Source organism: Perissodus microlepis, chromosome 18, assembly GCF_051167445.1.
Source record: "Perissodus microlepis isolate ML-2025 ecotype Zambia chromosome 18, ASM5116744v1, whole genome shotgun sequence".
NCBI lineage: Eukaryota > Metazoa > Chordata > Actinopteri > Cichliformes > Cichlidae > Perissodus > Perissodus microlepis.
Window position 1 is genome coordinate 34,150,152 of NC_140478.1, and position 25,859 is coordinate 34,176,010.

The following is a 25,859-nucleotide window of genomic DNA, read 5'->3' on the forward strand; positions in this document are numbered from 1 at the left end:
AACTTTGTGTTTTTGGGCATGTTTGCTTTTGGACAGGAAGGGGCGGAGACCAGGAAATGACTCTGACCTGTTGCCCTCTCAGTGACCTGCGGCGACGCCATTGTCAGAACGCGTTGCATTTTAAATAGTTTATTATTTTCTCTTTGAATCAGTTATTGATCCTCAACGAAGGGGATGGGCGGAGTCATGTCCTCGCTATCACGAACCTTCTACAGAAACTTTGTTTCCTCTCGGTTCTTACCGGGGGATTCGGCGAGGCCGTCAGCCATCACTGCACCCCTGTGAGGCACCACCCTCACACAAAATGACAGGCGCCACCAGGACGAGCTGAGATGTGCTCACTCCTGCGCAGAGTTGGCGTTGATGCTTCGGAGCTGTGAGCGCCGGCCGGAGGGCGGGAGCTCTGAATATAGTCAAGGGCGTTCTGTGACACGCTGACGTCATTCTCACACCTTTATTTGAGTTTGAAAGAAACAAGGAGCTCCTGAATGCACCGTCACATTCACTTTTATTAACACAGAGCAACACGAGTCTCAGGTCCAGTCGGGCTCAGGCGGGTCCTCAGGTGTTCTCGGCAGGTTCACCTGAAGACCGTTACAACACGTCACGTCCACACCGAGCAGCTGAAACGCACACTGCACTTCCAGCATCCTCCACACCTGCACAGGTAGACCGGGTCAGCCTGCTCAGGCTTTCCTCTGGGGTCACTGTGCTGCAGGTCCTGGAGATCCTGGAGGGTTGCTCCTGGAGTCTGGAGCAGCAGCTCCCTCGGGCTCTGAGTGGAGATCTGAACACCTGGACAGGTAAGTGTTTGTGTTAGTTTTACCCAGAATCTCCTTTAACAGTCAGACTGAGTCTAATTCATATTTCGTGTTGCTCGCAGTGACGACATCCTTCATCAGCTGATTCTGGAAACGTCTACATCAGTCCCAAAGTGCGGCCCCACCCCCTGCAGGTGGGCTGAAGTAATGACAGAAATTCCTGTGAGAATTTATGAACACTGACACAAATATATAAATGTGTTTTCTACAAACTGTAGCAGGAGGCTGTTATGCTGTGACATTGCTGTGACCTCTGACCTCTGCTCTGTGTTGAGGTATGAACCCTCATTTTAATAAAATTGAAGGGAAATCCATCACACGCTCCCGTGAATGCTTGGTCACATGACCGAGTGTACGAGGCACTCTGTGACCTTTAGAGTAAGCCCCCCCCCCCCCCCCGCACACACAAACGCATGCATGCAGACACATGCACATGCGCACACCTCTTATACACACACACATAAAAACATCCTCGTATCTAAGAAGACAAAAAGATGTGACTGCTCAGAGGATTCTGATTGGATGTTACTGATTAGCAGGTGTGTGCGCTGACTAATGACCAGGCTTGCTCTGGTAACGCCTGTGTTCTGTGTCGACGACTCACAGCGTCTCGAAGCGGTTCTCCTCGCCATCCAGGATGCCGTGGTACAAGTCGATCTCCTGCTCTAGCCGTTGCTTGTTGCTCAGCAACGTGTCGTAGTCGCGACGCTGCTGTTCGATTTCACTGCGTATGTCGGCTAGCTCCGCCTCCAGCTTGGCCACCACTGAGCCGAGGTTCTGGAGCTCCATGTCGTGCCAGTGACGGGCGTCGCTCAGCGAGTTCTCCAGACCGCGTTTCTGCAGAGAGTGTATTTAACCAGTTAGTGGGAACTCGATCAGGTTATTGATCGCTTATTGATCTGTGCAGATCTTGCTTGCCACGTGGCTCACCAGGGCTCTGATAGACTCGGTCTCCGCCTGCAGACTCTGGATCTTACAGCCGGTGTCGCTGCACTCAGCCTTCAGCGCCTCCACCTGTTCCTCCTCTGGACTCAGCTTGCTGCTCACGCACTGTGCCTCCTGCAGGACACACACCGCCACAGGTCAGACACGCCCACACACACACACACCTTGGCACACCTGTGCAGGTGAGAGGACCTTACTTTACAGTCCAGGTAGGTGTCAGTCTCAGCCCTGCTCTTCTCCATCACTTTCTCCCAGTGGCTCCTGATATAGCCCAAGATCTGGTCCAGACTGGTTTCTATGGGCGCGTCGGGCTCGTCCACATCACGTCCCGCCATCTGACTGTACAGGAGCCGCACATCCTGCTCAGAGAAGAAGTGGTCAGCTCACATGACCTTAGCCAGCTAAAGGGAGATCACACCTGCCACACGTGCTCTGAGTCTACTCTGACTCTACTGTGTTGTCACAGTTCTGGCTTTACTCTCACTCTACTGTGTCTCTGCTGTCACACTTCTGACTCTACTCTCACTCTACTGTGTCTCCTCTGTCACTCTTCTGACTCTACTGTGTCTCCGCTGTCACTCTTCTGATTCTACTCTGACTCTACTGTGTCTCCGCTGTCACACTTCTGACTCTACCCTCACTCTACTGTCTCCTCTGTCACTCTTCTGACTCTACTGTGTCTCTGCTGTCACACTTCTGACTCTACTGTGTCTCCGCTGTCACTCTTCTGATTCTACTCTGACTCTACTGTATCTCCTCTGTCACTCTTCTGACTCTACTGTGTCTCCGCTGTCACTCTTCTGATTCTACTCTGACTCTACTGTGTCTCCGCTGTCACACTTCTGACTCTGCTGTGTCTCTGCTGTCACACTCCTGACTCTACTCTGACTCTACTGTGTCTCCGCTGTCACTCTTCTGATTCTACTCTGACTCTACTGTGTCTCCGCTGTCACACTTCTGACTCTACTGTGTCTCTGCTGTCACACTTCTGGCTCTACTCTCACTCTACTGTGTCTCCGCTGTCACTCTTCTGAGTCTACTCTGACTCTACTGTGTCTCCGCTGTCACACTTCTGACTCTACTGTGTCTCTGCTGTCACACTTCTGACTCTACTGTGTTTCCGCTGTCACTCTTCTGATTCTACTCTGACTCTACTGTATCTCCTCTGTCACTCTTCTGACTCTACTGTGTCTCCACTGTCACTCTTCTGATTCTACTCTGACTCTACTGTGTCTCCGCTGTCACACTTCTGACTCTGCTGTGTCTCTGCTGTCACACTCCTGACTCTACTCTGACTCTACTGTGTCTCCGCTGTCACTCTTCTGATTCTACTCTGACTCTACTGTGTCTCAGCTGTCACACTTCTGACTCTACTGTGTCTCTGCTGTCACACTTCTGACTCTACTCTCACTCTACTGTGTCTCCTCTGTCACTCTTCTGACTCTACTGTATCTCCTCTGTCACTCTTCTGACTCTACTGTGTCTCCGCTGTCACTCTTCTGATTCTACTCTGACTCTACTGTATCTCCTCTGTCACTCTTCTGACTCTACTGTGTCTCCGCTGTCACTCTTCTGATTCTACTCTGACTCTACTGTATCTCCTCTGTCACTCTTCTGACTCTACTGTGTCTCTGCTGTCACACTCCTGACTCTACTCTCACTCTACTGTGTCTCCGCTGTCACAGTTCTGACTCTAGCTCTACTGTGTGGCTGCTGTCACTCTTCTTATTCTACTTTTTTTACTTAAAAAAGCTTAAATTCTAAGATTTAGTTTTTCAGCCTTTCTCTAAATGGTGACATCATCTGCTGCCGCAGCTTAAATTGGGAGATTTTTGAACAGAGTTTGGTGGGACCTGCTCATGGTTGTGCTCCAGACTGCGTAGCTCCGCCCTCATGTTCTCCATCTGCTCCTCAAGCTCCGCCTTCGTCAGGTTCGCCTCATCAATCACTTTGTACAGCGAGCTGATCTCCTCCTCCACTGCCCGACGGAACGGCTGCTCGTTCTCGAACCTGCAGGGGGAGCCACAGTCATTGCCTGCAGCTGATGGTCCTGGTTCCTGAGCAGAACTAGGACCACCAGCCGCAGGACAACATGGAGGAGAGACTCACAGGGCAGGAGGCTGGTTATTGATCACCAGATGCTCCATGTTGGTGTTGTTTTTTAGATAAAGTCTATGATCAGTGCTTAAAAATAATGAATAATGTGGTTGATGATTGTGTCTGCTGTACCCTCCAGCAGCCACACAAGGGCACCATGTGATCACCTGAGACCAAAAGAAACCATCACTTCACATTCACGCTGCTGTTTACTGACAGGTCTGTCACTGATCACTGCCACATTTCAGCTCACTGCTGATCACAGTGTGAGTTTGACCTCTGACCTGTCCTTGAAATCCTCAGCGTTGGCCTGCACGTTCTCTGTCTGCAGCATCAGCCGGGCGTTGTCCAGGATGGCTTCACTGACCTGCACAGAGTGTGGGAAAACAGAGCTGAGGGTGGCTGCAGCCAGCGGGGGGCATCGTTATCTCCACGCGTTACCTTTAGTGTAACGCCCCTGCAGCCTAACCTGATCTCAGGTGATCCAATAAAAACAGCAGCAAGACTCAAACACCGAATACTTAGTTTCTGTTCTCACACCTCAGAACATGTTTATCTGTGGAGAAATCAGCTGACGTAACGTGGCTGCTCGTGCACAGCTGCTCGTGCACACTTTTTAGGTTTACTTGTTTGCCTCAGGTGACTTTTGTATTTTGGGATTTTTTAGGCGAGGCACGTGGAGGTGAGTTTGACCGTATGCGTCACTGTCACCACGATCTAAGAAAGGAGAGGCCTGAGTTGACCTTTGACCTCAGAGAGCAGCATGCCGATAGGATGAAGGATGGTGTGGAGATGGAGCCAGGTGTTTAGACCCTCCCCCCTCACCTGTCTGTAAACCTCCTCCCACTCCCTCCTGAGGGGTCCCCAGGCTCCGGCGCTCGAGGCCTTGCGGTCCAGGCAGAGGCGGATCTGCTCCTCCAGCTGTTGGTTCAGCTGTTCCAGTGCTCTCACTTTGTCGCGGTATTCCATCAAACAGCTGTTCAGTCCCGCTGCCGCCGCACCGCTCCCTGCTGCTCGCTCGCTGCCTCGGGGCAGCACTGGTGTTGTGCTGCTCCTCATCCCCTGCAGGAACACGCTGCTGATGCCCAGAGCTCGCCGTGACACCCGCGTCCCCAGGCCAGAGGGAACACTCGCTGGTGGGGTGGAGCCTACAAAGACGCCGCGAGGGGCAGAGGTGCCTGCCGAGCCCATTCTCCCACAGGAGGCAGAGGGTGGACGCTCGGCGGCCGTCTGTCCGAGGAAGGATGAGCGGCGTCGGGGCAGAGGCATGACGATCAGCACCTGCCAGTGTCAAACCGCTCAGACCCGCTCGCTACCGGGATTTATGCGAGGATGGCTGCTCTGGAAACATGGCTGCTTTTGTTCAGCCAGCGTTTGTGTTTGGAGCTTTTGTTGAAACAAAGAGTCTGAAAGAGCTGAGGCAGCAGAGCGAACACGCGGGGGGGGGGGGCCAGGAAGGGTCCTGAAGCCTGGCTGGGTCACATGACCCACACACACACACACACACACACACTGTTTATAAACAGAGAGCAGATGAGGGTTAGATCATCACTGCTGTTTCAGATCACTCATCAATAAAGAATATCTGCTGTCAAACAGGTAAAGAACTCTTTAAATAAAGTTTAGAAACAGCTGTGATGAATAAACTTCCTGTTTTGATAAACAGACTTGTTCTTCATGTTTCCTGGGAAAACCCTCAAAACATGACACACGAGCACAAAAATGAAGGCAACGCCATTATTCATGAAGGTAATAAAGTTTAATCCCCATGTTTAAATAAAGTTTCAGCAGCATGGTTTCTTGTTTGAAGCCAGATGTTGTCGTGGTGTCGTTGGGTTCCTAAAGCTCCAGGGGTTTTAGTGGGCGGAGCTCGGGGTGAACTGAGGCAGACGCATTCAGGTCTGAAAGGCAGCGGCTGCTCCTGAACCTGCAGATGTGCTTCAGCATTAAGGCCTTCACAGGTGTTCCAGTTACACCTGCATGTGTGCTAATCCCCCCGCCCCGCACACTGCTCCTGATTGGTCAAACTGCAGCTTCCTCCCAGCCTCATTCCACCGTAAGCTCAGAGAAGGTGGAGGAGTTCATGCAGTGGTTTGGCCTCTGCTGTGCTCCTGTAGAGGACGCAGTCGCTGCTTCTTCATCGCTGTTTTACCCTCACAGTCTCTCACAGAGACCTGAACCCTTCGCATCTTCTCACTAGCTGGCAGATGTCGGCCCAGCCGCTTTTAGCTTCGTGTAATCTTTGAGTGTTTGTCGCCGGGCCGTTACCATGGCAGCAAACACAGAGCTGTTTGTCTGCGTGGAAACACCTGGGCCGTCTGTTCAGATTTTGTCAGATTGTTTGTGCTGAATCTCAGCAGGAAGTGCTTTGCGGTTGGCAGGAAGTGGTGAATGCCAACGCAGCAGTTGAAAGTTTCCCAGCTGCTAAAAGATGCGTTGGACTTCTGAGGGTAAAAGCCCGTCTCATCCACCAGCTTCACCCTGTAAAGCAGACCCAGTCATCACTTTCAGCTTCCAAACACCTTTAATCTGAACTCTGGTTTCTGGTGTCCAGATTCCAACCATGAATCCCTTTAGAAACCTGCTGCAGCGCCGTCCTCCAAATGTTTCAGGACAAATGTCTGCTCCCATCCTTTAGATCCACCTTGGACAGAAAGCTGTGTTCGTGGATCACGGTGTCGTACCTGGGAATATCACCTGAAGCTGGAGGAACACGTGTTTGCAGTGTGAGTGAAGATTCAGCTGCTCTGGATGGATTTGAGGAAGCTTTTGGAGATCAAACTCAGCCTCGACCTCCTAACTGTGCTTGACTTATTACGACAGCAGGGAGCTGCAGGAACACCTGCAATGGTCAGGTGGGACACGCCTTAAACCACAGTAAGTCATCATCAATCAGAGATCCAGTTCATAGGACAGTAGTTTCCAGCGTCCGACTCTTTCTGGTCCAGGTTCTGAGCACGCTCAGATCTGCATCTGTAAAGAACGTCAAAGATAAAAAGTCGGCGGTGGCGCCACTGAGCCAAGCACAGCAGAGCGTCGTCAGTCGTTAAAGGAAGCACCGCATGTAAGTGACGCTCGGGTGAACTGGTCCTCTCCGCTGTTTACAGCACCTGGCCACTCAGAGCCCCTCACGTTTGCATGACCTAGATGTCACAAAGCACCTGACTCCTGGCCCACGTGAGGCACAGCTGCGACCGCAGGACGTCAGGCACACCCAACTGTGGCCCAGAGCTGCAGATGTGGGCCACATGTTGGCCAGATGTTCAGCAGGGGCAGTGCAGATGTATGTGCTCTGTGGTCACAGTGAGAACACACACACACTGACTGTGTTAGCGTGCACGTGTTGCGTGAGTGGGCAACGTGACTAATGAGTGATATGAGGCGGCAGTTTCTTGTTTCAAAGCCCTCTGACCGGCGTGATGGGCGGGGCTTAGCACTTCCTCTGTGAGGGCGGCTGGCTGTTTTTCTTCTGGGATCAACACCTCAGCTCGCAGCAGGATCCTGGAACAGGCCTGACCTTTGCGTTTGAGCACTGTGGCGTGCCAGTCAGCGAGCTTTTCTGATTTTCACTTCTCTGTCTGTCACATTTTGTTTTTGTCCCAGTGACCCATGAGAACATGACACCACACAGACCTGAGGTCAGCTTCCTTTTTCTCAGCCTCCCATCACTGAGCCTCGGAGAGGCTGTGATGTAATGATTTTGAGGTTAGAGAAAAGAGACATGTCGCAATCCCCGCTGTAAAAACAAGAGTAAAATCAGACAATGGCATCTCACAGATGTCTCGTCTGTTCTCTCAGACTCATTCATCTGCAGAGCCCTGAAACAGAACTGGTCCTAGCACCGAACCCTGTGGAACTCCATAATTAACCTGCTCTGAGGTCTAGCAGGACAAGCACAGAGATGAGTCCACTGTCAGAGGCCATAAGAAGATCATTTGTAACCTTCACTAAAGCTGTTTCTGTGCTGTGATGAGCTCTGAAACCTGACTGAAACTCTTCAAATAAACCATTCCTCTGCAGATGATCTGTTAGCTGTTTGACAACTACTCTTTCAAGGATGTTTGATATGAAAGGAAGGTTGGAGATTGGCCTATAATTAGCTAAGACTGCTGGGTCTAGAGATGCTTTTTGAGTAAAGGTTTAACTACAGCCAGCTTGAAGGCCTGTGGTACATAGCTGATTATTAGAGACAGGTTGATCATATTTAAGATCGAAGCATTAATTAATGGCAGGACTTCTTTGAGCAGTTTTGTAGGAATGGGGTCTAAAAGACACGTTGATGGTTTGGAGGAAGTAATTATTGAAGTTAACTCAGAAAGATCAATTGGAGAAAAAGAGTCTAACTTAACATCAATGGTACTGAAAGTAGCTGTGTGTGTTGTACTAGTTCACTGCTGTGTGTGCAGTGAAGCTGCTGAGGTGTGTTTTCAGAACAAAGATCATAAACAGGATGAGAGAAGGAAGGATGTGAAGAAAAGAGTGCGACAGCGTTTCATCAACTTCCCCGTTTTTCTCTCGAACTTTATTTTCATAACTCAGAAAACCAAAACATTTACATTGGTGTGACGCACGCACACGCACACACACACACAAACAGGGTTATATACAGCATTAGTCACATTTCAGCTTTGGCTCAGTTTCTGTTCAAACGCAGCGAGGAGACAGGTCCCGTCTCTGATACAGCAGCTAAAACGTCACATTTAAAAACAGCTTCATGTTTACTGTACAAGCAAGCCCTGAAAAGTCCTGGAAACACCTGGAAAAGTCCTGGAATTGGCTCAGAAAATGATGTGGAGGTTTTACATTCTCATTACAAAGGTTTCTTTTTGTTTTCCCCAAAACTGTAAAAGCTGTAACCAGCAGGCGCGCCCAGCCTCCACCTGTCCTGTGCTCTGAGGTGAAGGTGTTCTCAGGTGAGCGGGCTGTGACTGTCTGTGGGTGGATGTTAGGGTGAAGCAGCACACGTGTTGAATCAAAGCTTCTTAAAAACTCTTCCTGCGATCGAGGCGTCTTCCGTTGGCAAGGTCTGCTGTTGCAGCTGCCCTGGCACAAACAGGAAGTTGCGCGGTGACGGTTTCTACAGCGACAGCGCCTGCGAGGTTTCGCTGTCAGACATCACCGAGGCTCGGGTGGAGCTCAGCGGGCTCCTGCTGGACTTGGTGGACAGCTGAATCTTGGTGACGGGTGGCACGCAGCGGCAGCAGCGCAGCAGGTGCACCACATCACGGCGGAACCGTGAGCCCACGAAGACGTAGAGGAAGGGGTTGAGGCAGGCGTGCATGTAGGCCAGACTCTTCAGCACCTGCCCCGCCTTATCAAAGGCCTTCAGCTGATCGCAGTTCGTGATGGTGATGTTGGAGGCCTGCACCGCCTCCATCACCAGCACGCTGTTGTAAGGCAGCTGCGACACAACGAACGCCACCACCACCGCCAGGATGACACGCATGGCCTTGTGCTTCTGGAAGCCCTGGGTCTTGAGCAGCGTGGCGACGATGACGCTGTAACAGAAGGCCATGACGATGAAGGGAAGGCAGAAGCCCATGCTCACCTGCAGGGACAGTACCAGGATCTTGGTGTTGTTCCCCAGGTGGGTCGGGAACACCATACGGCAGTAGTCCTGCGATTCCACCTTTGCGGGGGCAGCAAATACCAGCTCGGGCGTGGCCAGGAGCAGTGCAAGCAGCCACACCCCCGCGCACACCAAACGGCTGCAGCGCAGGCGCTCCACCTGCGAGTTGTGCGCCTTTGTGGTCTGCACGATGGCGATGTAACGGTCCACGCTAATGCAGGTAAGCAGCAGCATGCTGCTAAACAGGTTCACCTTGTAGAGGGCGGAGTTTATTTTGCAGAGGGAGGTACCGAAGATCCAGCTGTGCGACGCCTCGGCCGCCCACAGCGGCAGCGTGACCAGGAACAGCAGGTCGGCCACGGCCAGGTTCAGCAGGTACACGTCGGTCATCGTCTTCAGCCGGCGCCGGAAGTTCAGGTAGATCCACACCACGGCCAGGTTCCCGGCTCCACCCACCAGGGCGATCATCCAGAAGAGCGGTGGCTCATAGTGACTCCTGAACACCCGCACCGACTCCCGGTCGCACAGCAAGTCGTCTCCGTAGTCCCCTGAGTAGTCATAGTTGTCAGAGGTGGCCGAGGGACTGAAAGAAGACGGCTCCTGATGGAAAAGGACAGCACACCTGAGCACACCTGAGCACTCTGCTGATACATACTTGGATAAATCAATAAATAATCAGGGTTCGTTACCTCTGCGATCATTGTTGTGATGATGTCTTCCATGGAGGTCACATTCATGGTGAAAAGGCCATCCATCTACAAACACAGGTGTTCGGGTTAGAAAAGGTGCAACGAGTTTCACGCAAACAAAACCTCCAAAAAGAGGAAACAAAATAAAAGAACAAGCTAAAGCCGCCTGGCCCCGCTCCTCCTACGCTCGCTGGTCACATGGTTTTTGTAGTTTGTGGCGTTGTTGCTGTTAACTCATGTCTGTGTTGCTTCACTTTCTGCACGTTGTTTTTAGTCAGAGTAGGACAAAGGACATATTTTTACTCTCTTTGAAGTACTTTTACTCTGTTACTCTGTGATAAACTGTATTGTACTTTTAAATAGTACTACTGAGCCCTGATCCTACACTATAAAAGTACCCCCGTACAATAGCCTTACCAAAATAAAAGCCTTGGGGTGAATATAAGTGCTGTGAAACGTTGTGTAACCGTCAAACTCACAGACATTACAGAACTCGTTTCTTTAAATGAAGCTGAGGATTAAAGCGGATCACGTGCTCAAACACTGAAAACTCGACTGAATGTTTCAGGCATAAAAATGAGTCCTCAGTTTGACCACTTTCATCTCACATAGGTCTGCACACAGAGTACCTTCACTTTGAGTGTTTGGGTCATTTAAGACTGGTATTAATAATTTTACTGATCCCAGAGTAATTCTCCAGACGTGTCTGTGAGTCACAAATCTCCTGGTCCTCCTAGGACCTGGCGTCCACATATGTGGACATCACATTTTGGGTTATTTAGACCAAAATACTAAATTTTGCTCTACAAGGGCCTGATATCCACTTACGAGGACGTTATACTGCTACTGTTCTATTGAAATGTAAAATGAAAGTCCTCATATGTGGATCTCATTTTTCCCAGAAACAAAAAATCTGGTAATTCTGTGTTTTACATTCATCAGGTCCCAAATAGCAAAGAGAAATTAAAAATACTGCAGTACGAGCAGTTATTTATCGTCGTGTTCCTGTTAGAACCACTAAAACCAGAAACATCATCTGAAATCTCAGAGTTTGTGGTGAGGCGATCTGAGATCTGCTCACAACTAGACTATTATGGGATGGTTAATGATGAAGTGAAAAACATCTTTACACTGCGCTCGGAAATCAAAGTCTGCAGCTCGCCGCTTTCCCCATGAAACAAAGACCAGACACAGACAGACAGACAGGCGTGGACTCACCGTCAGGCGTCTCTTCGTCTCTGGTGTGTCTCGCTGTTTGCCGCTTTTTCCACTCTAAGTCCGTTAGACCACAAAAGTGACGTATGAAAGCAGAAGTTACATCAGCTGTCTAGAGGAGTGGCTACGATTTCATAGCGAGTAGACAGTGAGCACGAACGCATGAACATCACCAAAACCCCCTGAATGTTAGACCCCCAGAATCCAATGATCCTGAATCCGATGATCCTGAATCCGATGATCCTGAATCCAATGATCCTGAATCCGATGATCCTGAATCCGATGATCCTGAATCCGATGATCCTGAATCCGAACCCTTGAGAATAACAACAAACATTTACTTTACAGCTGGTTAGAGTTGTACAAACTCTGCTATTGGCTGATATTTCCATGTATGTTTGAATAAATCGATAAACTCACAGCAACATGTAAGGAGATGACTTCTGCACAGCACTGTGGCACAAAGGAGGCCTTTTGTAGGTGCTGAGCTGTTTTGAGGAGAGTTTAAAGGATTATGAAAAGAGAGAAGCTCGGACACCACAAAGAGGAAGTCGGGGAAAATCAGCTGGCTGAATCCGGGAGCTCCTAAGAACTGAAAACAGAAGCAGCGTCACACACCGGGACTCGCCCGGGCTGACATGGTGAAACCAGCCTGAGAGGTTACCCAGAATGCAGTTGGTGACATTTCCTCAGGTTTCTGCTGCTCTGTGTCACAGACACGAAGCCGCTGCAGGTTATACTCACAGATCCGCCAGGGTGTGAAACTGATCTGGGTGCAGTTTGACTTGTGTTGTACAACTTTCTACCTGAGCAATCAAAGACGACCTTCACAGGTGGCAGCTTCGCACCATTGGCTCCTCAGCCAAGCACCCAGCGTCTGCAGTTCCTCTTGTCCTGAGCAGGATTACTATTGCAACAACGCGTCATCGCACGACGGTCTGAACCCAGCTCACGTTCCCTATGAGGGGGTGAACACTTGGTGAATCCGGCTTCACAATGACAGGAAGACTCAAACAGTGACGTCGCTACGAGCGCTTGCCTGCCACAGGCCTTTCTGACACCTGGTTACAATCCCCAAAGTCACATTTAGCTCAGTGGGATGAGCGGGCATGCCGCATGGCTGAGAGTGGCCGGCCTGGGTTTGAATCCAACCCGCAGCCCTTTGCCGCATCTCGTCCCTCTGCTTTCCTGTCACTCTTCACTGTAGCCTTCAAAATAAAGCCGTAAAAAGGCCAAAACAAATATTTAAAAACAAAGTCACAAAGCTAAAGCTAAACACACTGAAGAAATGATGACATTCGGCCCTGGGTCTGTGCACCTGGAGGGGGGCACACTTATTCCCAGAATGAGTGTAAGTGTTGGGGGGGGGGTCAGATTTGTTGGGCTTTGTATGAAGTCATCCTGCCACGCTGAACCAAAACTACACACATTCAAATCGTTTCCTGTTTCAAACATCACTCTCACTGCCTGCCTACCACTGTATCCATGACAACAAACATTCCCTAATATCAGAGACAAACCACGACTGTCTCGCTCTGACCTAAACCCCCCCCCTCCCCCCCTCGCTCGGGGCCGACACGGTGCCTCACGTCTGCAGTGAGAAGTGTAGTACCAGCTGGAGTGGTAGTAGTACTGAGGTATCTGTGGTCACACACACTGAACATGTTGTTCTTCTCTGCTTATCTCTACTTCCTGTTTAAGGTGACAAACACAGACTGGCAGCAGTTTCCGTGACTTGTGAGGACATTACCTTAAAGGGCTCCTGCACACCTTCAGCCTGTGAAAGCACAAAACCGGGACACAGTTCACGTCATGTCACCTGTGCACAACACGTGCTTCATACTGACAGGTAACAACCCCCAGTACAGAGAGATGACCCCAACATCCACACCACCCCCTCCGCAATCAGTGAGGCAGAAGAACTCCCTCTAAAACAGAACCAGGATTAGGGAGGGACTGAGCCTGATTCACTGGGAATCCCCGGCAGCCTACGTCTATTGCAGCATAACTAAGGGAGGATTCAGGGTCACCTGGTCCAGCCCTAACTATATGCTTTAGCAAAAAGGAAAGTTTGAAGCCTAATCTTGAAAGTAGAGATAGTGTCTGTCTCCTGAATCCAAACTGGAAGCTGGTTCCACAGAAGAGGGGATGAAAACTGAAGGCTCTGCCTCCCATTCTACTTTTAAATACTCTAGGAACAACAAGTAGGCCTGCAGAGCGAGAGCGAAGTGCTCTAATAGGGTGATATGGTACTACAAGGTCATTAAGATAAGATGGGGCCTGATTATTTAAGACCTTGTATGTGAGGAGCAGGATTTTGAATTCTGGATTTAACAGGAAGCCAATGAAGGGAAGCCAAAACAGGAGAAATCTGCTCTCTCTTTCTAGTCCCTGTCAGGACTCTTGCTGCAGCATTTTGGATTAGCTGAAGGCTTTTCAGGGAGTTTTTAGGACTTCCTGATAATAATGAATTACAGTCGTCCAGCCTGGAAGTAATAAATGCATGAACTAGTTTGTCAGCGTCACTCTGAGACAGGACATTTCTAACTTTAGAGATGTTGCACAAATGGAAGAAAGCAGTCTTACATATTTGTTTAATATGTGCGTTGAAGGACATGTCCTGGTCAAAAATGACTCCAAGGTTCCTCACAGCGTTACTGGAGGCCAAGGTAATGCCATCCAGAGGAAGAATCTGCTTAGATACCATATTTCTAAGATTTTCAGGGCCGAGTACAATAACCTCAGTTTGATCTGAATGAAGAAGCAGAAAGTTGGCGGCCACCCAGGTCTTTATGTCTTTAAGACATTCCTGTTGTTTATGGATAAACCTTCTTGATTATGTAACAGAGAGTGAAGCGCTCTGAGGACCACCAACGTGGGCAAACACGTGTGTATGTGTCTGTGAGTGTGCGGTCACAGCTTGTCATGCAACACTGCACAGTGTGAACTTGCTGTCACGCTATGCGGCTGATTCCTGTTTCACTGACGTCTGTCAAACACTTCCTGTTAGACAGGAAAAAACAGCCAGGTCACGTGACCTGATTTTCTCCTCATTTCTCTTCTGCTGTTAACGCATATGGTTACCATAGAGACATGTGACCCCCCCCAAGCATCATCTGACATAAAAACAAATAAATGTTATAAAGATACATGCTGGACTTAAAAGCCAGATTTAAACTAAAACAAACAAAACATTTGGAGCTTTTATTGTGAAAGAGTGAACTGAAGTTAATCTCATGTAATCTGATAATCTGAACAGTGTGACGTCCGACAGACTTTGTGTAATCCTGAAAACAGGGAGCCGGTTTGGTTCGTGCTCTCTCCGTTTTAAGCCTGAGCTCTGTGCTGTCGATTCTAAAGACTCCTCTGGGGGCAGCAGAGCGGCCGGCGGGCTCCGAGGAGCCGAATAAGCCGTAGAAGAAGAAATAGGAGCGGATGTAAACAAAGAGGAGCAGGTGAGTTTTAGTGAGACGCTCCGCAGTCTCACCTGGGAGCTCATTTATTGATCTATTAGTGACGTATCGATCCGTTCCTGCTCTGAAACACTGTTAGCCGTTAGCCTGCTAGCCTTCTCCGCGTCTTTGCACTTCCCGCGCGAGCCTAGCTAAAGCGGACGGCGAACGCGCTGCCCTAGATCAGCCAATCATTCCGCTTAACGTACGTTTCGTCATCAAGCAGAGGGGTTGGTACTCTAAGTACTCAGAGTAGTCAGAGTACTGGGACTCTGGAATAAAGTAGAATAACGAAGACTGCTGCTGATATCTGGACGGATGTTCGGTTCTGCTGCGCTCTGATTGGTCAGTGTTTGAATTCAGGCGGTTTTTTGAGATAAATCCTATTTACACTGACTGTGTCCCAGCAGGGCCAAAGGACGGACCTCACACCGTGATGTCATGGTGATGTCATAGCGATGTCGTGGGTGAAGCAGCGGTACCGTGACATCAGCCCTGTCACCCTGCAGTTGGGGGGCGGAGCTGTGAGCTCCAGCCTGTACTGTGCTGAGGTGGAGGGCGTGGGGGCGGGGCTAGTGGAGTCCTTCCTGGTGGAGCTTTATCGCTGTAAGCTCTGTCAGTTCACCTGTGGCATCAAAGCCTCCATTAACAGCCACCTGCTGCTCACGCACCGCCCCAACGCCTATCTGGACGGGGTAGAGGCGGGGCTCCAGCAGGGGGCGTCACCCTATCAGCTAAAGCAGAGTGACGAAGATGAGGACTTCCTGCTCTACAACATGCTGGACAACCTGACCCCGGCTACCTGTGACATCAGCAGTGAGGGCGGGCTGCAGGTGGCCCACACCTGTGAGGTGATAACCTCACACAAACACACACAGAGAACAGAATGATTTTGAGCTTTTATTTTAAAAGGTGAAACAATATGAAGTTCATAGTCAGACGGTTATTTATGATTTAGCTTTTCAAATTAAGTTGAAATGTATTTATTTTTTGATTTATTTATCTTATTTTATTCTGAAGGTGTCCTTACACCTGGTAGCCACACCTTAATCTTGTGGTTTGTATGCAGGTCACCACACTCTTTGAGGAAGAGGAGGAGGAAGAGGAGCAGGAGGAGGACTCCTCCATCTTCACTCTGAAGGGGGGCTCTTTATCCTCTCTGGCCGACACCCCCACCTCCCAGGAGGAGTTGGCGCAGTCCGCCCACCTGATGACCCTTGGGCTGTGTCGGATCTCTGCAGTCAGAGCTCCTCCTCTTCCTTCTTCCTCACCGTCCACACAGCTCACACAACCACATGACAGCAGTGCCAACAACAAAGTGAAGGCTCCGCCCCCCAGCCTGCTGTGTCTGCTCTGCCCATTAAAACTGCCGTCACGGCGGCTGCTTGATGTCCATGTCAGGTCACACCGTGCCAGCGGCGGTTTCGGCTGCGTGCGCTGCAACTGGATGGCCGACAGTTGGGAGGAGGTGGAGCATCATTGGAGGAGCCGCTGTAGCCAGAGGAGGAAAAGGAGGAGGGAGCGGGAAGAGAAGAAGAAGAAAACCGCGGTGGCGGTCTGTCACAGGAAGTTCGAAAACAGCGCGCTGAGAAGCGCTCCTGAAAAACCACGGAAACACAGTGAGTGCCCAGCTCTGTACCATCGATCAGTAATCAATAAGAACACTAACACTGATCAGTTTTCTGCAGATGGATGGAGGAGCCAGCTGATTGGACGTGCAAAGCGGAAGGAGGCGGAGCTTCTTGACAGGTAATAACAATAGTAGTAATAATAATAATAATAATAATACATTTTATTTAAAGGGACACTGTACAGCAAATAAAACAGGCATAAAACCAGGAAATAAACATGATAATAAAAGAAAGTTTAAGAGCATGGAGACGTTCTCTACAGTAGGCTGTCTGGAACAGGTGGGTTTAGAAGGTGGGCTTTAAAAAAAGGGAATGAGGTGATGTTTCTGAGGTCGGGGGGGGAATTCCAAAGTGGAGGGGCAGAGCGACTAAAAGTCCCCCATAGAAACAAGATGAGAGGAAGGAACAGGAAGAGGAGGATCTGAGGCACCAGGATGGGATGGGGATCTGCACCAAACCAGAGAGGTATGGTGGGGAGAGAGAATGAATTGCTTTAAATGTACAGAGGAGTATTTTAAAATTAATGCGAAGTTTAACCGCCGGCCAGTGAAGCTGCTTCAGGATAGTGGTGAGGTGGTGAGTCCTAGTAATAATGCGGGCAGCAGCGTTCTGGACACGCTGAAGCTTGTTGATGGATTTCTGTGTAAGAGTGAGTTACAGTAGTCGATCCGACAGGTAACGAGACTGTGGACGAGGATAGCAGGCGCATGTGGAGTGCAGAAGGGGCGGAGTCGGAAATATGCCGAGCGAGTGACATTATTGATGTGAGAGTTAAAGGATAGTGCACTGTCAAGAATGACAGCCAAACTTTTCACAGAGGGAGAGGTAGAAACTGATGAGTCCTTGATAGTAACAGAAAAACAGTTAGCTCTGGATAGCCATAATGTGGAGCCGACCAGGAGAAGCTCTGAGTTGTTGCTGTTGACTTTAAGAAAGTTGGAGGAAAACCATGAATTAAGTTCAGCTAAGCAGAGGGTGGTGGAGGGTGGAGGGAGAGCAGAGTTGGGGTAAAGCTGGGTGTCGTCAGCATAACACTGAATGGATTTTTACAGAGAATCTGAAATGATTAAAAACCAGTTTGAATGTCTGTCAGCCAATCGGAACACAGCTTGTGTGCGTGTTTGTTTTCAGGCAGACCAGCAGAGCTCGGGCCGCATCACGGCCGGTCACCATGGAGACCACGAGGAAAACCACAAGGAGGACGAACGGAGACGGCGAGCAGCTGACAGCAGAGAGCGGGAAGCAGACGGGCTTCAGCTGCTCGCTGTGCCACAGGTAACCACGTTACCCATAATCCCTCACTGCACAGAGTCACGTGACCTGGTGATGTCATGGCATTTCTTCTCAGCAGGAAGTTCTCCTCTAAACTGACTCTGAGGCGTCACCTGGGCGTTCATGGGGGAGAGAAACCGTTCACCTGTCCTCACTGCTCCTACAGCAGCCGGCTGAAGGCCTCACTGCTGCAACACCTGAGGACTCACACAGGTAACACGCACACACACACACACGAGACTTCACACAGGAAACACGCACACACACACACGAGCACTCACACAGGAAACACGCACACACACACACACGAGCACTCACACAGGAAACACGCACACACACACACGAGCACTCACACAGGAAACACGCACACACACACACGAGCACTCACACAGGAAACACGCACACACACACACGAGCACTCACACAGGTAACACACACACACACGAGCACTCACACAGGTAACACGCACACACACACACACGAGCACTCACACAGGTAACACACACACACACACGAGCACTCACACAGGTAACACACACACACACGAGCACTCACACAGGTAACACGCACACACACACACACGAGCACTCACACAGGTAACACACACACACACGAGCACTCACACAGGTAACACGCACACACACACACACGAGCACTCACACAGGTAACACACACACACACACACACGAGCACTCACACAGGTAACACACACACACACACACACGAGCACTCACACAGGTAACACACACACACACGAGCACTCACACAGGTAACACGCACACACACGAGCACTCACACAGGTAACACACACACACACACACACACGAGCACTCACACAGGAAACACACACACACACGAGCACTCACACAGGTAACACACACACACACGAGCACTCACACAGGTAACACACACACACACGAGCACTCACACAGGAAACACACACACACACACACACACGAGCACTCACACAGGTAACACACACACACACGAGCACTCACACAGGTAACACGCACACACACACGAGCACTCACACAGGAAACACACACACACACGAGCACTCACACAGGTAACACGCACACACACACGAGCACTCACACAGGAAACACACACACACACGAGCACTCACACAGGTAACACGCACACACACACGAGCACTCACACAGGTAACACACACACACACGAGCACTCACACAGGAAACACACACACACACGAGCACTCACACAGGAAACACACACACACACGAGCACTCACACAGGAAACACACACACACACGAGCACTCACACAGGTAACACACACACACACGAGCACTCACACAGGTAACACACACACACACACGAGCACTCACACAGGAAACACACACACACACGAGCACTCACACAGGAAACACACACACACACGAGCACTCACACAGGTAACACACACACACACGAGCACTCACACAGGTAACACACACACACACACACACGAGCACTCACACAGGGAACACACACACACACGAGCACTCACACAGGTAACACACACACACACACACACGAGCACTCACACAGGTAACACACACACACACGAGCACTCACACAGGAACACACACACACACGAGCACTCACACAGGTAACACACACACACACACACGAGCACTCACACAGGTAACACACACACACACACACACACGAGCACTCACACAGGTAACACGACACACACACACACACGAGCACTCACACAGGAAACACACACACACACGAGCACTCACACAGGTAACACACACACACACACACACGAGCACTCACACAGGTAACACACACACACACGAGCACTCACACAGGTAACACGCACACACACACACACACGAGCACTCACACAGGAAACACACACACACACGAGCACTCACACAGGTAACACACACACACACACACACACACGAGCACTCACACAGGTAACACGCACACACACACACACGAGCACTCACACAGGTAACACACACACACACACACACGAGCACTCACACAGGTAACACACACACACACACACACGAGCACTCACACAGGTAACACACACACACACACACACGAGCACTCACACAGGAAACACACACACACACGAGCACTCACACAGGTAACACGCACACACACGAGCACTCACACAGGTAACACACACACACACACGAGCACTCACACAGGTAACACACACACACACGAGCACTCACACAGGAAACACACACACACACGAGCACTCACACAGGTAACACGCACACACACACGAGCACTCACACAGGGAACACACACACACGAGCACTCACACAGGTAACACACACACACACACACACGAGCACTCACACAGGTAACACACACACACACACACACGAGCACTCACACAGGTAACACGCACACACACACACACGAGCACTCACACAGGAAACACACACACACACGAGCACTCACACAGGGAACACACACACACGAGCACTCACACAGGTAACACACACACACACACACACGAGCACTCACACAGGTAACACACACACACACACACACGAGCACTCACACAGGTAACACACACACACACACACACACGAGCACTCACACAGGGAACACACACACACACGAGCACTCACACAGGAAACACACACACACACGAGCACTCACACAGGTAACACACACACACACACACACGAGCACTCACACAGGTAACACACACACACACACACACGAGCACTCACACAGGTAACACACACACACACACACACGAGCACTCACACAGGTAACACACACACACACACACACGAGCACTCACACAGGTAACACGCACACACACACGAGCACTCACACAGGAAACACACACACACACGAGCACTCACACAGGTAACACACACACACACGAGCACTCACACAGGAAACACACACACACACGAGCACTCACACAGGGAACACACACACACACACGAGCACTCACACAGGGAACACACACACACGAGCACTCACACAGGTAACACGCACACACACACACACACACGAGCACTCACACAGGAAACACACACACACACACGAGCACTCACACAGGGAACACACACACACGAGCACTCACACAGGTAACACACACACACACACACACGAGCACTCACACAGGTAACACACACACACACACACACGAGCACTCACACAGGTAACACACACACACACGAGCACTCACACAGGTAACACACACACACACACACACGAGCACTCACACAGGTAACACACACACACACACACACGAGCACTCACACAGGGAACACACACACACACACACACGAGCACTCACACAGGGAACACACACACACACGAGCACTCACACAGGTAACACACACACACACACACACGAGCACTCACACAGGGAACACACACACACACACACACGAGCACTCACACAGGGAACACACACACACACGAGCACTCACACAGGGAACACACACACACACGAGCACTCACACAGGGAACACACACACACACGAGCACTCACACAGGGAACACACACACACACACACACGAGCACTCACACAGGTAACACACACACACACACACACGAGCACTCACACAGGAAACACACACACACACGAGCACTCACACAGGTAACACGCACACACACACACACGAGCACTCACACAGGAAACACACACACACACGAGCACTCACACAGGTAACACACACACACACACACACGAGCACTCACACAGGTAACACACACACACACACACACACGAGCACTCACACAGGAAACACACACACACACACACGAGCACTCACACAGGTAACACGCACACACACACACACGAGCACTCACACAGGTAACACACACACACACACACACGAGCACTCACACAGGTAACACACACACACACGAGCACTCACACAGGTAACACGCACACACACGAGCACTCACACAGGTAACACACACACACACACACACGAGCACTCACACAGGTAACACACACACACACGAGCACTCACACAGGTAACACACACACACACGAGCACTCACACAGGAAACACACACACACACGAGCACTCACACAGGTAACACACACACACACACACACGAGCACTCACACAGGAAACACACACACACACGAGCACTCACACAGGTAACACACACACACACACACACGAGCACTCACACAGGTAACACACACACACACACACACACGAGCACTCACACAGGAAACACACACACACACGAGCACTCACACAGGTAACACGCACACACACACACACGAGCACTCACACAGGTAACACACACACACACACACACGAGCACTCACACAGGAAACACACACACACACGAGCACTCACACAGGTAACACACACACACACACACACGAGCACTCACACAGGTAACACGCACACACACACGAGCACTCACACAGGTAACACGCACACACACACACGAGCACTCACACAGGAAACACACACACACACGAGCACTCACACAGGTAACACACACACACGAGCACTCACACAGGGAACACACACACACACACGAGCACTCACACAGGAAACACACACACACGAGCACTCACACAGGGAACACACACACACACGAGCACTCACACAGGGAACACACACACACACACACACGAGCACTCACACAGGTAACACGCACACACACACGAGCACTCACACAGGAAACACACACACACACGAGCACTCACACAGGGAACACACACACACACACGAGCACTCACACAGGAAACACACACACACACACGAGCACTCACACAGGGAACACACACACACGAGCACTCACACAGGGAACACACACACACACGAGCACTCACACAGGGAACACACACACACACACACGAGCACTCACACAGGTAACACGCACACACACACGAGCACTCACACAGGAAACACACACACACACGAGCACTCACACAGGGAACACACACACACACGAGCACTCACACAGGGAACACACACACACACACACACGAGCACTCACACAGGAAACACACACACACACGAGCACTCACACAGGGAACACACACACACACACACACGAGCACTCACACAGGGAACACACACACACACACGAGCACTCACACAGGTAACACACACACACACGAGCACTCACACAGGAAACACACACACACACGAGCACTCACACAGGTAACACACACACACACACACACGAGCACTCACACAGGTAACACGCACACACACACGAGCACTCACACAGGAAACACACACACACACGAGCACTCACACAGGTAACACACACACACACACACACGAGCACTCACACAGGTAACACACACACACACGAGCACTCACACAGGAAACACACACACACACGAGCACTCACACAGGAAACACACACACACACGAGCACTCACACAGGGAACACACACACACACGAGCACTCACACAGGAAACACACACACACACGAGCACTCACACAGGTAACACACACACACACACACACGAGCACTCACACAGGTAACACGCACACACACACGAGCACTCACACAGGAAACACACACACACACGAGCACTCACACAGGTAACACACACACACACACACACGAGCACTCACACAGGTAACACACACACACACACACACGAGCACTCACACAGGTAACACACACACACACACACACGAGCACTCACACAGGTAACACGCACACACACACGAGCACTCACACAGGGAACACACACACACACGAGCACTCACACAGGGAACACACACACACACGAGCACTCACACAGGGAACACACACACACACGAGCACTCACACAGGTAACACGCACACACACACGAGCACTCACACAGGTAACACGCACACACACACGAGCACTCACACAGGAAACACACACACACACGAGCACTCACACAGGGAACACACACACACGAGCACTCACACAGGAAACACACACACACACGAGCACTCACACAGGGAACACACACACACACGAGCACTCACACAGGTAACACGCACACACACACGAGCACTCACACAGGGAACACACACACACGAGCACTCACACAGGGAACACACACACACGAGCACTCACACAGGGAACACGCACACACACACGAGCACTCACACAGGTAACACGCACACACACACGAGCACTCACACAGGAAACACACACACACACGAGCACTCACACAGGGAACACACACACACGAGCACTCACACAGGGAACACACACACACACGAGCACTCACACAGGGAACACACACACACACGAGCACTCACACAGGGAACACACACACACACGAGCACTCACACAGGGAACACACACACACGAGCACTCACACAGGGAACACACACACACACACGAGCACTCACACAGGTAACACACACACACACGAGCACTCACACAGGTAACACACACACACACGAGCACTCACACAGGAAACACACACACACACGAGCACTCACACAGGAAACACACACACACGAGCACTCACACAGGGAACACACACACACACGAGCACTCACACAGGTAACACGCACACACACACGAGCACTCACACAGGAAACACACACACACACGAGCACTCACACAGGGAACACACACACACACGAGCACTCACACAGGTAACACGCACACACACACGAGCACTCACACAGGAAACACACACACACACGAGCACTCACACAGGGAACACACACACACACGAGCACTCACACAGGTAACACACACACACACACGAGCACTCACACAGGAAACACACACACACACGAGCACTCACACAGGGAACACACACACACACGAGCACTCACACAGGGAACACACACACACACACGAGCACTCACACAGGGAACACACACACACGAGCACTCACACAGGGAACACACACACACACGAGCACTCACACAGGGAACACACACACACACACACACGAGCACTCACACAGGAAACACACACACACACGAGCACTCACACAGGAAACACACACACACACGAGCACTCACACAGGGAACACACACACACGAGCACTCACACAGGAAACACACACACACACGAGCACTCACACAGGAAACACACACACACACGAGCACTCACACAGGGAACACACACACACGAGCACTCACACAGGGAACACACACACACGAGCACTCACACAGGTAACACGCACACACACACACACACACGAGCACTCACACAGGAAACACACACACACACACGAGCACTCACACAGGGAACACACACACACGAGCACTCACACAGGAAACACACACACACACACGAGCACTCACACAGGGAACACACACACACGAGCACTCACACAGGGAACACACACACACACACACACACACAGGGAACACACACACACACACACACACACAGGGAACACACACACACCTGAGGACTCACACCGGTAACACACACAGAAAGCTGAGAGCCCTTGTCATGTGACTGTCAGGTGACGTTGTGCGTCCCGTGTGTGTGATCTCAGGTGAGAAGCCATACAGGTGTGCAGAGTGTCCGTATGCGTCCATCGATCGCAGCTCTCTGCTCCGACACTACAGGACTCACAGCCAGGAGAAACCGTACAGGTGTCAGCACTGTGACTACAGCAGGTAACACACCTGACACGCACCTGGCGCACACCTGGCGCACACCTGGCGCACACTTGGCGCACACCTGACGCACACCTGGCGCACACCTGTGCTCCCACAAACTCTGCTGCTCAAGTATTTCGAATAATAGAAAATTAAATTGAATGTGACTCATAAATCGAAGGGTTTATCTGTGTTTTCACGGATGTTGTTTGCAGTTTGGAAACCAATGAGCAGTTCGTCCTGAAACACCTGCGTCAGGATTCATTATTGATCAGTATTGATGTGTGATCTGATTAATCTGTGGAAAAACTGATAGATTACTAAAGTAATCGGTAGCTGCAGCCCTAGAATTGGACCGCGTTGTTTTTGTTTTTCTCAACAGCATCCAGAAGAAGAGTTTGGATCTCCATGCTCGCCGCCATCACACTGGTGAGGCGTTCCCATGTCAACAGTGCGACTACTCGAGCCCGGACCGCCAGCTGCTGCTGAGACATGTCCGCAGACACCACGCCCCCTCCCAGCAAGCTGCGTTCTGAACATGAGCTGGTGTGACGGGGCTCGGCACAAAGTTTTATTTGTGGACTTTTTTAATGAAAATAAAAGCTTAGAAAAAATAA

The 25,859-nt window shown here is 50.7% G+C and overlaps 3 protein-coding genes across 8 annotated transcripts; 1 reads left to right on the plus strand and 2 right to left on the minus strand.

Annotated features, from left to right (window-relative positions):
• Positions 1–489: 489 nt before the first annotated feature.
• On the minus strand, positions 490–8,250 carry bfsp2 (beaded filament structural protein 2, phakinin). Its single transcript, XM_084911748.1, has 7 exons — positions 4,689–8,250; positions 4,148–4,230; positions 3,620–3,776; positions 1,964–2,125; positions 1,752–1,880; positions 1,426–1,658; positions 490–795 (listed from the first exon to the last, which is right to left on the minus strand). Exons 1-7 carry the CDS (start codon positions 5,130–5,132, stop codon positions 705–707), a joined length of 1,299 nt encoding a protein of 432 aa, XP_084767874.1. The 5' UTR covers positions 5,133–8,250; the 3' UTR covers positions 490–704.
• Positions 4,182–25,859, plus strand: LOC146368718 (uncharacterized). 6 transcript variants are annotated; one of them, XM_084911746.1, is made up of 9 exons: positions 4,182–4,342; positions 13,038–13,185; positions 15,199–15,639; positions 15,858–16,407; positions 16,477–16,537; positions 17,551–17,694; positions 17,768–17,904; positions 25,137–25,260; positions 25,625–25,859. In XM_084911746.1, the coding sequence occupies exons 3-9, from the start codon at positions 15,247–15,249 to the stop codon at positions 25,776–25,778; spliced, it is 1,563 nt and encodes a 520-aa protein (XP_084767872.1). In that variant the 5' UTR covers positions 4,182–4,342; positions 13,038–13,185; positions 15,199–15,246; the 3' UTR covers positions 25,779–25,859. The 6 variants fall into 6 exon arrangements, with proteins under 6 accessions (XP_084767872.1, XP_084767871.1, XP_084767869.1 ...); XM_084911745.1 differs by lacking the exon at positions 4,182–4,342 and having other exon boundaries at positions 12,482–13,185; positions 15,196–15,639; XM_084911743.1 differs by lacking the exon at positions 4,182–4,342 and having other exon boundaries at positions 12,482–13,185.
• Positions 8,368–11,457, minus strand: ccr9a (chemokine (C-C motif) receptor 9a). The gene is made up of 3 exons (XM_084911749.1): positions 11,340–11,457; positions 10,122–10,187; positions 8,368–10,032 (listed from the first exon to the last, which is right to left on the minus strand). Exons 2-3 carry the CDS (start codon positions 10,185–10,187, stop codon positions 8,941–8,943), a joined length of 1,158 nt encoding a protein of 385 aa, XP_084767875.1. The 5' UTR covers positions 11,340–11,457; the 3' UTR covers positions 8,368–8,940.